General features: G+C 50.9%; 1 protein-coding gene across 2 annotated transcripts; it reads left to right on the forward strand.

Annotated features, from left to right (window-relative positions):
* The first annotated feature begins 511 nt into the window (after window positions 1-511).
* Window positions 512-12,264, forward strand: Copz2 (COPI coat complex subunit zeta 2). Of its 2 annotated transcripts, none has more exons than XM_071603986.1 (9): window positions 512-639; window positions 1,322-1,396; window positions 4,216-4,297; window positions 4,822-4,928; window positions 5,355-5,410; window positions 6,303-6,380; window positions 8,667-8,718; window positions 9,338-9,376; window positions 11,929-12,264. In XM_071603986.1, exons 1-9 carry the CDS (start codon window positions 529-531, stop codon window positions 11,974-11,976), a joined length of 648 nt encoding a protein of 215 aa, XP_071460087.1. In that variant the 5' UTR covers window positions 512-528; the 3' UTR covers window positions 11,977-12,264. The 2 variants fall into 2 exon arrangements, with proteins under 2 accessions (XP_071460087.1, XP_027780550.2); XM_027924749.2 differs by having other exon boundaries at window positions 4,837-4,928.
* Window positions 12,265-15,217: the final 2,953 nt, after the last annotated feature.

The following is a 15,217-nucleotide window of genomic DNA, read 5'->3' on the forward strand; positions in this document are numbered from 1 at the left end:
GTGAGGAGAAAGGGAAAGCCTCTTTTCAGCAGATGAGTCTCTACTGAGCTGTTGCCATCAGCTCTCACTGTTAGAACCTGTCCTGAGATCCAAAGCATCGTTGTCACGATGATACCAACCAGGGGTCTAGAGACCAAAGTGGGTTCCACCTGCTTACTGCTGGCCCCAGGACAGCCTTCGGTACCGGTGCAGGAGGCAGGAAGCAGGAAGAGAGACTGGTCCCGGGCCCACCTGAGGGCGCCGAGCTCTGTCTGGGGGCTTCAAGGAGCAGAAAACAGGAGAGCCGGAGAGAGAAAAGTTGGTGGACCGCAGCTCAGTAGAGACTGGGTTGTGGGCGCAGGGCTGCGAGGGCTCGAAGGGAGAGCAGGGAGGGCAAGAGGAGGAAGGGGCAGCGAGGAAGGCAGCGCCACGCACCCGAGCTGGCGGAGGGGAGGCGCCGGCGGCGCCGGCGGCGCCCCGGGGGGCGGCCCGCGGGCGGGCGCGGGGCGGGGCGGCGGGCGGCGCTGTCAGTGCGAGGCGGCTAGAGGAATGCAGCGGCCCGAGGCCTGGCCACGTCCGCACCCGGGGGAGGGGGCCGCGGCTGCCCAGGCCGGGGGCCCGACGCCGCCCGCCGGAGCCGGGGAGCCCTCGGGGCTGCGGGTACGGAGCAGGCGGGCGCGGGGCGCGGGCCGCGGGGGAGCGAGGAGGGGGCAGCCAACTCACGACTGGCGGCGGGAACTTTGTGCCACCAATGACCAGCCCTGGGGAAGGGACCCGGGCCCAGGGAGGGGAGGAAATTTTCGTTCTGGCCCGGAGGCCTCTTCCCGAGTCGGCCGGTGCGGAGTGGAAGTTGTAGGGGAACTCGGAGCAGTGATGGGGATTGACTGGGGGCGGGGACGGTGTAGGGATTCCGCTGGGAGGGGTGAGGAGTGGGTGACGAGTGGGCCGGGACTGAGTTTCCGTCGCCCGTGGGTGATGGCTGTACTTCTGGAGCTTGGGGCCAGCTGGACGGAGGAGGCTCGGCGCCGCTGTCCCCCTGGCCTAGGTTCTGTGATACACTCCGACTCGGGCTCTGGAGCAGTCAGTGCATGACAGAACTTGGGCCAGGTAGGACTTTCTGCACCCAGCAGGCACAGCGCCCACCCAGGGCCTGCAGTGGAACATCTGTCTGGGAGTGGAATGGGCCCATGTGGCACAGGGTTGGGCTGGAACCAGCTATGGACTGGAGGCTGGGGTCGCTGGAGCCTGAGGATGTATTCCTAGGGCCCGCAAATCCTATAGCCCATACCCGGGTGTCCACCTTGAGTCAGGGGACAAACGGAGCTTTCCTCCCCGGTGTCAGTTACAGGAACCTTCCCTCTACACCATCAAGGCTGTTTTCATCCTAGATAATGATGGGCGACGGCTGCTGGCCAAGGTAACCCTCACCCTTTGGGACTCTGAACACACAGTAATACAGCCCCAAGAACAGAGGTCTCCACCCAACACCCAGCTGACTCCCTATATCTGGAGAGACTCTACTGTGGTCTCTGTGGTGCACAGCAGCTCCGTTTAGACCCTTCCAGAGGTCATTCTGTCCACCTTCCTGTCTTGTCAAGCTGCTGGCCCTGACTATAGGGGACATCTCCTCTGTTTCTACTTATGCTGCCTGCCTTGTCTTATCATCCTTCCACTGACCAGCTGGACCCTGGGCATAGGAAGTTTCCTCCCAAGAGGTCAGTGGAGTATTCAGCCTGGGGCCAAGGAGTCCTAGTCCTTAAACTAAATAAGGGACTTCCACTTTTGTTCTGCAAGAATGAAGGAATTAGTATAAAGATTTAGGACCAGGTGGGATTTTAGAGATCATATAATCCAATTCTTTTAATTTCACAGATGCAGAAAATGAGATGCACAGATACTAAATGAGTTGCCTAAGGTCTTATTAATATTGTAACAGAGATCCAAACTCAGGTTTTTTTTTTTCCCAGTATTGGGAATTGAACCTACCTAAGAGTACTTTACCACTGAGTTTTTATTTTTTCCCAGTCTTTTTTATTTTTTATTTTGAGACAGGATCTCACTAAGTTGCCTAGGGCCTAGCCTAGCCAAGTTGCTGAGTTGAGGGTGGCTTTGAACTTGTGATCTTCCTTCCTCATCCTCCCAAGTTCAAACTTGATTTTTAATTTTTTTTTTTTTTACTAGGGATTGAACTCAGGGGCACTCGACCATTGAGCCTCATCCGTAGTCTTATTCTGTATTTTATTTAGAGACAGGGTCTCACTGAGTTGCTTAGCACCTTGCCATTGCTGAGGCTGGCTTTGAACTCTTGATCTTCCTGCCTTAGCCTCCTGAGGCACTGGGATTACAGGCATTCACCACTGTGCCCACCTCAGACTCAATGTTGATTTAAAGCTCAGGGTGGCTTTTCTCTGGACACCTATTCAGTTATTTGGTATTCATCCCTGAACATGGCCTGGGTAAACCAAACTAGGATAATCCAAAAAGAAATTTCTACCATTGACACAATTAGCTGGAATAAAACTATAGCATCTAAATTAGCTATGAAATGCATTACAAATTTTTCATTTGTTTGAGGCTGATTTTTTTTTTTGTTGTTGTTTTCATAGCATTCAAATGAATTTGTTCATGACAGCAGGAGCCAGCAGGGAGACTGCTAACTTGCCTGCAGAGTACAAAGTGGCAAAATTTACATCCAGAAAATTGAAAGCTGAGCTAACCACACCTTGCCCTGGCAGATGGCCAGGGTGGATCAGCAATGCTAAAGCCTCCAGGGCTGCCTGCCCAGTAGACCCATCCATGTTACAGACTAAGAAATTGAGTCAGGGGGAGAGGCTTACCAAACTTAAACAAAACAAAATAAAAAAAAAAAAACACATTGATTTAGTTATGGAATATGCGCTAGGAACTTCTCACTAGGTATTGAATCTTTGACACAACCTTGTCTGAAGCCAGATGATCATTTGTATTGAATATCAGCTATAACCCTTACCACCTTGAGATATTGGAAAGCCCCCCCCCCCTTTTTATGGTGGTACTGGGGATTGAACCCAGGGGTGATTTTACCACTGAACTACATTTTAGTACTTTTTTAAAATATATTTTTTAGGGGCTGGGGATGTGGCTCAAGCAGTAGTGCTCTTGCCTGGCATGTGTGTGGCCCGGGTTCGATCCTCAGCACCACATACAAACAAAGATGTTGTGTCTGCTGAAAACTAAAAAAATAAGTAAAGGTTTAAAAAAAAAAAAAAAAAAAAAAAAAAAATATATATATATATATATATATATATATATATATATATATTTTTAGTTGTTGATGGGCCTTATGATTTATTTATATATATTATATTTATATATGGTACTGAGAATTGTACCCAGTGCCTTACCTATGCCAGGCAAGTGCTCTACCACTGAGCTACAACCACAGCCCTCCAGTACTTTTTTATTTTGAGACAGGATCTCCCTAAGTTGCCCAGGCTGACCTCAAACTTGCAATTCTCCTGCCTCAGCCTCCCCAGTAGCTGAGATGACAGGCTTGCACCACTGCGCCTGGTTTCTGACTTTCTCATGTCCCAGTTTCCTTATCTATAACTTAGCTGTATCTATGCTGGTTATTGTTTAGGGAAGACTCCTGACTTTGCCTACTTCTGTAGGCTCAGGTTAGTGTCAAAACAGTGTGACTTAGTGACAATATTTAGGCTGGGGATGTAGTAGGTAAAGCACCTGCCTAACATGTGTAAAGCCCTGGCTTCAATCCCCAGCACAGCAAAGAAAGAAAGAAACCAGGAAGGGGAGTCCAAAGAACCCTCAATAGTCTCTATTTTTTCTTTTTTTTTGGGGGGGAGGGGTTACCAGGAATTGAATTCAGGGGCACTCGACCACTGAGCTGCATCCCCAGCCCTATTTTGTATTTTATTTAGACAGGGTCTCACTGAGTTGCTTAGCGCCTTGCCATTGCTGAGGCTGGCTTTGAACTTATGATCCTCCTGCCTCAGCCTCCCAAGCTGCTGGGATGACAGGCATGCACCACTGTGCCCTGCTATTTTGTCTTTCTTTATTTAGAATTTGCTTATGGGAACTAGGGTGCATTCAGGCATGGAGGATCATGAAAGGGAAACATGGCATGGCAGCAGGGTCCCACAGGGTCTGTCCACATCTCCTGCTCCCCACCCAGGAAGGAACGAGGCTTTGTGGAATGTTTTTTTTTTTTTTTTTTGCCCCTTGTTCTTTTTCTCACAGTATTATGATGACACATTCCCATCCATGAAGGAGCAGATGGTTTTTGAGAAAAATGTCTTCAACAAGACCAGTAAGACTGAGAGTAAGTGTCCACCTCTTCCTTCTCCAGAACTCAAGAACACTGCTGTTCATTGCCTTCTGCATCTCCACACACATCTGTCCCTGTCAGCCTTCCGTACCCACAGGCCATTACCTTCTCTCCTAAAGCTGTCCATCGTCCCCTTGTCCGCTGTTCTTCACTCCCTTCATCCAGGAACCCTCACTCTCCACACCCACCTCCCAGCACAGCCAGATCTCTCCACTGAGGAGGCCAACTGTGTTGTGGCACCCCGAGCCTGGACCTGTTCTCAGGGAATGGCACATGGTAGAGGGTGGATGGGAAGTCAACTTTGAACAGAGTTTGCTGACTCCTTAGCATGAGGATGTCCCTAGAAATATAGCATTGGTGGGACCAAGGACACAGAGCAGCCTAGGGGCAGTGTCACTGATTCTGATCTTTCATGGGCTCCTTGGGAGGGGAAGAGGAAAATAGAGGAAGAGACGCAGAGGAAGCAACTGGGAGGAGGGGCCATGTTGTTACCAGGCCAAGGTGACCAGAGCCAAAAGCCCTTCCACCTCTAGGTGAGATCGCATTTTTCGGGGGCATGACCATCGTCTACAAGAGCAGCATTGACCTCTTCCTGTATGTGGTGGGCTCATCCCATGAGAACGAGGTGAGTTCAGGAAGTTGGGGTGACAAGGTCTGGCTTGGAGTCTTGGGTGGAGGTGGGTTCTGGAGGCTCACCATTGGTATCCCTCCTCTAGGTCTTGAGGTAGGGAGGGGCAGCCAAAATGGTTCTTTCTGAGATGATATGTATCTATAATGCCCCTTGGGTTCCTTAGGAACCAGAAATGAAGTCATCAAACCCTCTGCAGGGATCCATTGATTCTTTCTTAACTAGAGAAGCAGATATTCAGTGTCCCCCAGTCCAGACCCAGGGAAGTTGCCTCTCAGGTCAAACTACAGTCAGCCTCTAGCCGAGTACTGGCAGACAAGGGAGGGTTGCCCACTGCGGCCTACATGGTGGGCTCGGAGGTCTCCTTTGAGACTCTGGGCTCAGCTGTCTTCTTTTCCTCCTCCCACATCTGCCTTCCCTCAGCTGATGCTCATGTCTGTTCTCACCTGCCTGTTTGAGTCTCTGAGCCACATGTTAAGGTGAGTGAGATTCTCTGCCCTCCAGGATCCCAGCCCCTAGGCCTTGGTTGTCCCAGAGACAGGGTCCTTCCTCTCTGCTTTCCTCCTGAAATCCCTGCAAGCCCAGGACTAGAACCAGAGCATCTTTCACCAAGGCCCCTGACTTTTACCTGACCACTGTGGTGCCACCCAGAGCAGAGCCACATGCAGGGTATAGTCCACAATTGAGTCTCCACATGCTAAGTGAGTGCCTGAGGTCATGAGTGTTAATATCATAACAGAGATCCAAACTCAGAGTTTTTGTCTTGAAGCTCCAGGTGGTTTTCCCAGCACCTCTATTCTGTTATCTGATCTCTGTCCCAGCGAGTGTGACCTGGGTAAACCAAACTAGGATAACTGAAAAATAAACAAGCACAGGTGACACAAATTAACCACAGTAGTGTGGGAGCACCTAAACCAGCTATGAAATGCATTGGGGCTCCCATGGTGGGCATGTGGATATCAGTGCCCAAAGTGATGGAGGTTGGGCAAGGTGGGGCTTCAGGAAGCAGACCTACCCTGTGCTCAAGAATCCTTCACACAGGGGCTGGGGTTGTGGCTCAGTAGTAGAGAGAGCACTTGACTGGCATGTGTGAGGCCCTAGGTTCAATCCTCTGCACCACATAAATTGAATAAATAAAGGTATTGTGTCCATCTACAACTAAAAAGTATATTAAAAAAAAAAAAAAAAGAATCCTTTGCACAGGCTCTGCCCTCAGAGCCCTTAACATTCTCCTTCTTGTCCTTATTGGGGAGAGGGGTGGTCATTGAGGCAGTCTTTAGAGAGAGAGAGGGTCTGCCTTGCCTAGACAGAGACTCAGTTCCTGGTTCCTGCTGGCCTTGGGGAAGCTCAGGAGCTTGTGTCTACCCTCAGGAAGAATGTGGAGAAGCGCTGGTTGCTGGAGAACATGGATGGAGCCTTCTTGGTGCTGGATGAGATTGTGGATGGCGGGTGAGGAAGGGCTGGAGAGAAGAGGGAAGGGCTGGGGATACTCACAGCAAGAGGGTCTTTGTGGGCCATCAGTCAAGATTGCTCACAGTACATTGTCAGGCTCTCTGGCCAACTCTCACTTGCTTCCCCCAATATATGCCCAGTGATTCCACGCACCCAACCTTTCCCCTTAATCCCACCTCACTCCTAAGGATGGAGGTTGAAGTCAGTGTTAGCCAAAGTCAAGCCAAATAAGAAAGTTACCTAGCTGAGGCTGTAGCTCAATGGTAGAGCACTTGCCGCCTAGCATGTGCATGGTTCTGTATTCCATCCCCAGCACTGAACACCAAAAAAAAAAAAAAAAAAAAGAAGGTGATGCTTGCCAGAAATCCCAGGAATTTGGGAGGCTGAGGCAGGAGGGTCACAGGTTCAAGACCAGCCTCAGCAAATTAATGAGGTCCTAGGCAACTTAGTAAGGCCCTGTCTCAAAATAAATAAAAAGGGCTGGGGGTGTAACTAAAAAAAAAAAAAAAAGAGAGAGAGAATCCTGATATCAACCTATGGCAGATGGTTAATAGGCAGGGTTTAGGGAAATCCATTTTGATCTCCAGGGTCCAGAAGAAGCATAGACATTTGTTTCTCTGGAAGGATTTCAGATGGTCTACTAGACCCCATCCATTCCCCTTTCAGAGTTCCATTCCAACACAACTAGATGCATGACCTGGGCCAGTTACTCATTCTTACTGAGCCTTACTTTCCCTGTCTTTAAAATGGGATGGTGAGGAAACTAAGGCCATAGATTTATAGGGACCAAAGAAGATGATGCACACGAAGCTCATTTGGTAAGTGCTGTCTCCTGTTGCTGTGCCAATGAGCCCAGGAACCCCTATGAGAAAAGTTAGTTAGGGGCTTTCCCCTAATGGGAAGAGGGGACCATAATCAGGGAGAAAAAGAAGTTCTGACTCTAGGGCAAAGGATAACAGAAAATTCTTAAAACAAACAGTCCCAGAGATTATGCTCTTCCCAAGGCACAGTCCCACCCTTCGTGGGGGCAGGGGCTATAGTTCCTGGAAATGCCTCCCTCCCCCTGTGACTATTGCCTGCCTGCTATACTGCTCCACCTTGTGCTGATTGCTGGGACCTAAATGTAACTGGAGGTAGACTAGGTTTTGTGTATAGATTGTGGCCTGAGTATAAGCTCCTTAAGTTTCCCAGGATCTGCCACTGCCAAGCTCACCTTCCTGTCAGGGAAAACCAGGAAGCACCTACCAGGGAGGTGGCCCCTGAGCGAATGCTCTGCCTTTATGGATTCCAACACCTCTGGCTAGAGATCCTGGGCCCAGAGGGAGCCTGGGAAGAGGCTTCTGGGAAATGTTTATTTCCATTGGTTTGGTAAAAAAGAAAACCAAACTTCTGCCCTGGAGGAGCTTTACCAGGTAAGAAGGAATACTCAGTGGCTGCATCTCTGTACCACCACAGTGGCGAGCCCTCTTACCCCATGCACCCTGCACACTACCACAAACAGTTCCATAGCACCTCCAGTGCCTCATGAGTGTCCGTCCCTTGGCTGAGGAAAGCCTTAAGATTTAGATCTATCAGAAGAAAGGGTAGATTCTGATTTTTAGATTCCATTTCTCTCATGTCCAGCATGACCCATGGCATGAAATAATAGTGAGATAAGAGAGGAATCTCCCCCAAGGGCCTCCCTTTCTTCACTGTAGCTCAGTCTTTCCACAGGGAATTCATCCCTAGACCCAGGTAGTGAAGTAAACTTTGAAGAGCTCTGAGTTTGTGAGTCCTTGCCTTTTTTTTTTTTTTTTTTTTTTTTTTTGTACTGGGGATTGAACCCAGGAGCACTTTACCAATGAGCCACCACATCTCCAACCCTTTTTGTTTTTTATTTAGAGACAAAGTATCGCTAAGTTGCTTAGGGCCTGGCTAAGTTGCTGAGGCTGGCTTAGAACTTGCAATTTCCTCCTGCCTCAGCCTCCCAAGCAGCTGGGATGACAGGTGTGTGCCACCATGCCTGATAACGCCTGATCATTCTAAATTGGACTGCCCCACTTCACAGTTATTGCCTAGTGATGACCAAGGGTATGAACCACAGATGTGAAGAGTAGATGAGGCAGAGCTGAGGGCCTTCTGTGTCGAGGGAGAGGTGTGACTTGAGGATCATCCGTGGGAAGGAGCCCTGGAGGGGAGATTCTATAGGTGGAAGAGAGGGAAGCTGCTTGTCTGGGAGAGGAGGCAGAGGAAAGAATCACATCTCCAATCCCCCGCACCCCTGGTTTTTCTCTCATCTTGCAGTGTGATTCTGGAAAGTGACCCTCAGCAAGTGATCCAGAAAGTGAATTTTAGGGTAAGTCTTCCCTCACCCCTCCTCACTCCCATCTCCTCCAGGTTGCCCTTCCTGTCCTCCCACTTCCCATCTTCCCTGGGCATGGGTCTGCCAGGGCCCAGGTAGTGGAAGCCAGAGTTCCTCTGGCGGAGGCCATCCCCTGAGCCATTGCATTTGCTAGGGTCAGGGTGGGTGGGTGGCAGCTTGTTGTTAAGACAAATCATCTTGTCCTCTCCAAAACAGGATCACAATCACCGCCCCACCCTCTCTCCTGGGAAGTATAGGCAGGGAAATATGTGAATCCTCAAAAGGATACCTGGTGGCTACCTTGGCCTTGAGATTGACTTGGGGGAGTGGACAGAATCTCCTTGCCTATTCTGACTTTCTTGTATCTTGAAGAAACCTTGCCTTCCATCTTCATTCCCCTTCACTCCCTCACCCTCCATGCACCACAGAAAGATCCCAGGGGTCTTGACTTCCAAATGACAGGCTGCAGGACTTCTGCTAACTAGAGATACAGGTGCAGTTCTGGACCACACTCACCACTGCTCTCTCAATCCCCAAGTCCCTCTCCTTCACCTCTCTGTCCCAACAACCTCACCATGGCCTAACCCCACCCTTTGATTCTGCTTCCCTGCAGGCAGATGACAGCAGCCTAACTGAACAGAGTGTGACCCAGGTAGGCCCCTGCATCTGCCTTTAATAGAAATGTGCTAAAAGAGAGAAGGAGAACTGAGGAACCCAGGGGATGCTATCAAGGCCAAGAGATCAGGGGTGCAGAAAGGAAGGGATTAGGCCATGATGGGCTATCTCTTAGAATCAGTGGAGGCTTCCAGGTCTCTGGGGTGGGAGAATTGCATATAAGGGATGAAGGGACACTTTGCCATCTGCTCACTTGTCTGCTGGCCTGGTTCAATTGGATCAAACTTGAAATGAACTGCCTACCTTGGTGATGGCTGGGTCACTTGTCTCTCAAAGCAATGTGCGAGCTCAAGCCCCAATGCTCCCCCAACTTGGAAAAAGGATACCAACTAGGAGTTTACCTCCAAACCCCACCCTCATCATTTAGGATCCTCACTGGGATTGTTAAGGGTTGTTTGTTTGTTTGGGTTTTGTTTTTTGTTTGTCATGTTGAGGACTGAACCCAGGGTCTTGCACATGCTAGGTAAGTGCTCTAACACTCAGTTACATTACCACCCTTCCTACCCCTCCCAGTTCTTTTTAAAAATCTTATTTTTTTGGACAGGATTTTGCTATATTATCAAGGCTGTCCTTGGACTTTTGATCCTCTTGCCTCAGCCTTATGAGTAGCTGGGATTACAGAAGTGGACCACTATATCTGTCCAGCTCCTTTTTTTTTTTTTTTTTTTTGAGATGGGCTGTCCCTATGTTGTCACAGGCTGGTCTTAAACTCTTGGGTTCAAGCAATTCTTCTTCCTCAGTCTCCTGGAGCACATGGGCTATAGTTATGTGCTACTGCACCCAGCTTTGTTGAAGAGCTCTTTTTTTTTTTTTTTTGGTAGCAGGGATTAAACCCAAGGGTGCTTAATCACTGAGTCACATCCCCAGCTCTTTTTTTATTTTGAGAATAAGTGCTAAGCTGCTTAAGGTCTTGCTAAGTGGCTGAGGCTGGCCTTGAACCTATGATCCTCTTGTCTTAGCTTCCCAAATTGCTGGGATTATAGACATGCACCATACCTAGCTGTTAAAGGACTCTTAAACTCATAAGATCTAACTCTCCCCGCTCATCACTTGTCACCTTGCCTCTGAAGGACCTGGCTAGGGAAAAGCCCACTCCCACCGTACACCTAGATGATCCTATTGGCTGACTTCCTTGACCTCTGTTCTGTCTGCTCACAGGTCCCTCTGCTCAGACTAATCCTGCTTCTGTGGAGCTTCATGCCCTGGCACTAACCACTCCTACTCTGGTGGCCCTACTGAGAAGGGCCTGTGCCCACCAATGGGGAGCCCCAGGTGTGGTGCCCATTTTTCTGCACTACTCTCAGCACTCCCTCTGCCCTCTGGTTCCCCATGTATCCTCATGGCCTGCTGGAATTAATGCAATTGCATGGCGATTTTCTGGGCAGAAGAGGTTGGGGGCAATAAGCAGAGCAGATGAGAAAATAAGCGCTCCTATGAGGCATCTCAGGTTGTCCTACCTTAACACCTAATGTTGGGTGACCTAGGGCAAGTTACTCAACCTCTCTGGGTCTCACATAATAGAAGGACCTCTTCAGAGAGTTATTCAGAGAGTTAATCAAACAGGCTACTACAAGGAAGCTCCCATAGCTTCTAGTGAGCCATACATGCTCAGCAAATAACCATTACCACTTTTCCAGAGGGCCAAAGAATGAAGACAAAGCACTTTTTTTAGATGTTGATGGGCCTTTATTTTATTCCTTTATTTATATGTGGTGCTAAGAATCAAACCCAGTGCCTCACACATGCTAGGCAAGTGCTCTACCACTGAGCCACAACCCCAGCCCAAAGACAAAGCACTTTTAATGAAATTCTTGAGTGAAAAGGAAAGTGCAGGTAGTGAAATAGGGAATACAAATGAAGAGAAATTTAGATTCCCCTAGGAGAATCAGGGGAACCCCAACATGCCCCAGAGAGTTGCAGGAGGAAGAGAGATACACAGAGTAGAATCTACCTTCTTTTAAGGAAAAGAGGCTTAATGGCTGGAGAGACAATCTGAAGGACACCTGGGGGCCCTGCTGTATTAGCATTGGGTATTCACAGTGCTACAGATTTGTATACATACTAGACCCAGATTGCTTCCTCAGAAGGTGGCCAAGGCAGGGTCTGGCCCACCCTTTTCCAGCTGTGCCACATCAGCAGTGGACTGGGTGGAGTTGAGAACACACTGCTAGCTGAGACCAGAGCTAGTGGGTTGCTGAGGTGTCAGGTGACTAAACCCAGTATCTGGGGACAGGAATTCTCATGGCATGGCATGGGGGAGGTAGGGGCCACTGCCACATCCAGGGTTACAGATGCAGGAACCAGAGAGCTGGGCAGGGTTGGGCCTGAGGTGGGAGCTGGCTGCTGCCAGTTGGACCTGCCCTATCCTTTCTGCCTTGATGTCTGGCCCCAGACAGAGAAGAGCTGCTGCCACCTAGTGACCAAGGTTGCAGGGGCGGCTGGGGACCCTGTAGAACTTTTCACTGCCAGTTTAAAGGTATTTGACATTCTCCCCACTTCTTTCTCTCAACCTCCTATACCCCATCCCAGGTTCTCCAGTCTGCCAAGGAACAAATTAAATGGTCGTTACTGAAATGAAGGCTCTGGATTCAAGGCTTCCTTCCCCAAGAGAACCATTTCCCCATTCCTAGCAAAAGCCCAAGGGGCAGAAGAAACCCTTCTGCCTTCCCAGGCCTCCCCCAGAACTGACCCTTGAGGAATTGGGCGAGGGATTCTGAGAAGCAAAGGGTTGGCCCCTGCTCGGTTACCCCTTCTCAGTGCCCTGGCCTGCCCTGGGCCATGGGAACCAGCTGAGCTGCTTTGCTCAGAACTTCTCCTAGACTTTTGGAGTCAGGGCCCTAATAAATCTGCTTTGTCTCCTGCCAAGGGTCTCCTCCTTTCTTGGCCTGGGAGAGGTGTGTGTGTTCAGACAAGGGCTTCTGGGCTTTCTGCGGCTCCTCTTGGGTATATGAGGCACATCTTCAAGATATCCAGACCCGGTGCGGATGTATCCCTGTACTTGCCTGTTTGGGAAGAGAACGGGTCACGGGAAAGGGACTATTTAGTATAGTAAGGGGATGCAACACTGATACCTCGGGGTATCGTACGCGGCGGGCGGGGCTGGGTCTGACTATGTAACACGGTGAGAGTGACAGTGGCAGGAATGACGCATACTTCTGAGAAAAGAGCAAAAGATGGTACCCCCACTTTTTTTTTTTATGCGGTACACACCGCGCAGCTCCGCTGGAGATTCCAAGTCATTTTTTCCATTCCTGGCTTCCAAAAGGGAATAGGGCTTCCTCTGACAAACTGAGAAACAGCATGGCTGTTTTTCTTGGCATGCCCGGGACCGCGGAATTCCTACTGTGGCAAACAGCCTGGGCACTAGAGCCCAGCAAGCTTGCTGGCTTCGACCGAATACCGGGGGCGAGGACGCATCGGCCAGAACCTGGTGTGTGTGTGTGTGTGTGTGTGTGTGTGTGTGTGGTGTGTCCCCGTATCCAGAGCACCTGGCGCGCTCTAAGGCTGTGAAAAATTGGGGGCCCAGAGGGGAGAGGACGAAAAGGGATTTCCAGGGCCAAACTGGAAAGATGGTGATGGACACCTTTCTGGGCAACTTTCCTTCTCTGTCCCGGTCCCTGAACCTGTGTTTTCTCCTTGTCTTTCTCCAATGCGTGCACTTCCTGCGTTCCTGTACTATCATACCGAGGCCGCCTCCAGCTGTATCCAAGGCAGCTAGTTTCCCTCCAGCCCTTGCAGGCTGCAGCTGTTTCGTCCCACGCCCCGCCTTTGGAGGAGCCTAGCTTGGTGGGAAGCCCCGCCCCACGACAGCATCCGCAATCCTACAGCGGCACCTAGAGGGAAAAACGCTAAACGTGCTCCTGCTGGTCTTTTGCCCTAACTCCTCCCCTAGGTCTTGACAGACCCTTGCTCTGGGTTGGTCTCAAACACAAGCAACAGGGCGTTGCCCTAGCAACCAGCACGCGTGACCCACCCTGTGAGTTCTGCACCAGCGTGGGTACAAGAATTTCCGCCAGCTGCTAAAGAAAGAGACTAGACTCGGGTGTCGCTAGAAGCGGTCCCTGTGGTTGTCACGTCCTACACTATTTATAATGGATTCGACGATTTCTGTAATTTGAGAAAAATGGCAAAGATACAGCAGTGCAAACATATGCATTGTAAAACTCTGTGCACATAATCCTTTCCAGTAAATAACGTAAAAAGTCAACTCTAAAGGCGGGGACTGGAGGAGTATGCAATTAAACTGGAGCTCAGGGACCAGAGCGGCGACAGGAAAGAAGAAATTCTCTAGAAATACTTTGGCAAATACGAGGCCACACCCAGTGTTTGGCTCCTTCCACCGCCCCTAAGCGACCACAAGGACGGGAAGGGCAAGTCGCTTCCTGGCAACCCGTCCCGGGCCTTGCAATTTCAATTGTACAGAAACGGGAATGGAAAAGGACAGTCAAAAGACTGGCACTTCACGCAAACTGTCTAACCGAATCCTGTGAACAACACAGTGTCTTCACCGTTTTACTCAGGGGGGCCATTGAGGTTCTGAAAAGCTCAAGGGTTTGTGGCAGATTCTGCAGAACCAGGCCGGTGGGGTACTGCTAGGGACAGGTGGCTTTCCCGCGTGCCTTGCCTTCGGGCTGTCGGAACCCCTCGCCCATCCAGGGACTGCTCTGGGTTAAGAGGAGGGAGCCGAGGGGGCATGGTAGGATGGAAAGGCGAACAGAAAGTTGTCCTCGCTTGCTATGGCTAAAGGGCGTGGTGGTGCTGCAAAGCTGCGGACCCACGGCGGTGGAGGGGAGGGGTCAGCGCAGGGAGGACTGCATAGAGCGGTCGGAGGAACTGGAAGGACAGGAGGGTGGGAGGATCCCAAGTTTGCAGCCCTGGCCTTCTGAGGGCGGAGACTGAGACCCAGTTGGGGCTGGTGGGGGTCGTGGGCGGTTGCGTCCCTGGCCCCTTCTTAGCGCCCGCAACCAGGCGGAGCCGCCAGGACGGCGCGCCTGGCCAGTCGCCCAGAGCTCTGCCCGCTGGCACCAGCTTCCCACAGAAAGCCTCATTAGTGCTGCCACAGGCCGGAGCCAGCGGGCGCGGAGGCGAGCGCCGAAGACCCGGTTTCGAGAAGGGCGGTCGGCGGTTCCGGGCGGGGGCGGCCTCCCGGGCCCGCCTTACCGTCTCCACCCCTTCCCCTGGCCCCATTCTTGTTTTCCCTCTGTGCCCTGGTGGACTCCCAATGTGTCCCGAGTGTTTGCGGGGATGGGAGCCTCCCCTTTCTCCAGCTGAACTGGCACCAGGACACAGTAGGAACTGAGACCCCAGGAGGTTAGGCTCCCGGAAACACTGGCCCAGAGATCTGGCGCTGGACGTGTTGCTAGCCACACTCAGACCCAGCTGTGGACACACCAGGGGCAGCCTGCCCCTCGAACCCTTTTTATACTACCCGGAGACGGCTGACCGCTTGCCAACACACACACACACACACACACACACACACACACACACACACGCATTCCAAAGCGACTTGTGGGGCCCACTGCCTTCCGCCAATTGGCTGGCAGGAAGGCAGGGCTTGTCCGATAGGCTCGATTGGCTCGCGTCCAGACAGTGATGGATGGCTCCCTGACGACTGGACCAAGGGTGTGATGGGGTCTTTGCAGCAAAGCGTAGCTGGGATTGGTGGAGGTGAGGCCTGTAGCGTGGGGGTTCAGGGGAGCACACCTGAGGCTCCGACTTTCTTAAAGTCTGGAACCCTCTTTGAAATACTACTACGTATGGGAAAAGAAGAACGAAAAACAAAAACTACTTATCTCTAAATTCCTAGTAGATACCC

The sequence above is a fragment of the Marmota flaviventris genome, chromosome 17, assembly GCF_047511675.1.
Source record: "Marmota flaviventris isolate mMarFla1 chromosome 17, mMarFla1.hap1, whole genome shotgun sequence".
NCBI classification, from domain to species: domain Eukaryota; kingdom Metazoa; phylum Chordata; class Mammalia; order Rodentia; family Sciuridae; genus Marmota; species Marmota flaviventris.

Coding starts and splice junctions, on each gene's coding strand:
- Copz2 (XM_071603986.1), top strand. CDS start 529: ATGCAGCGGCCCGAGGCCTGGCCACGTCCGCACCCGGGGGAGGGGGCC. Junction 640..1,321: donor GGGAGCCCTCGGGGCTGCGG/GTACGGAGCAGG, acceptor CCCCGGTGTCAG/TTACAGGAACCTTCCCTCTA. Junction 5,411..6,302: donor TCTCTGAGCCACATGTTAAG/GTGAGTGAGATT, acceptor GTCTACCCTCAG/GAAGAATGTGGAGAAGCGCT.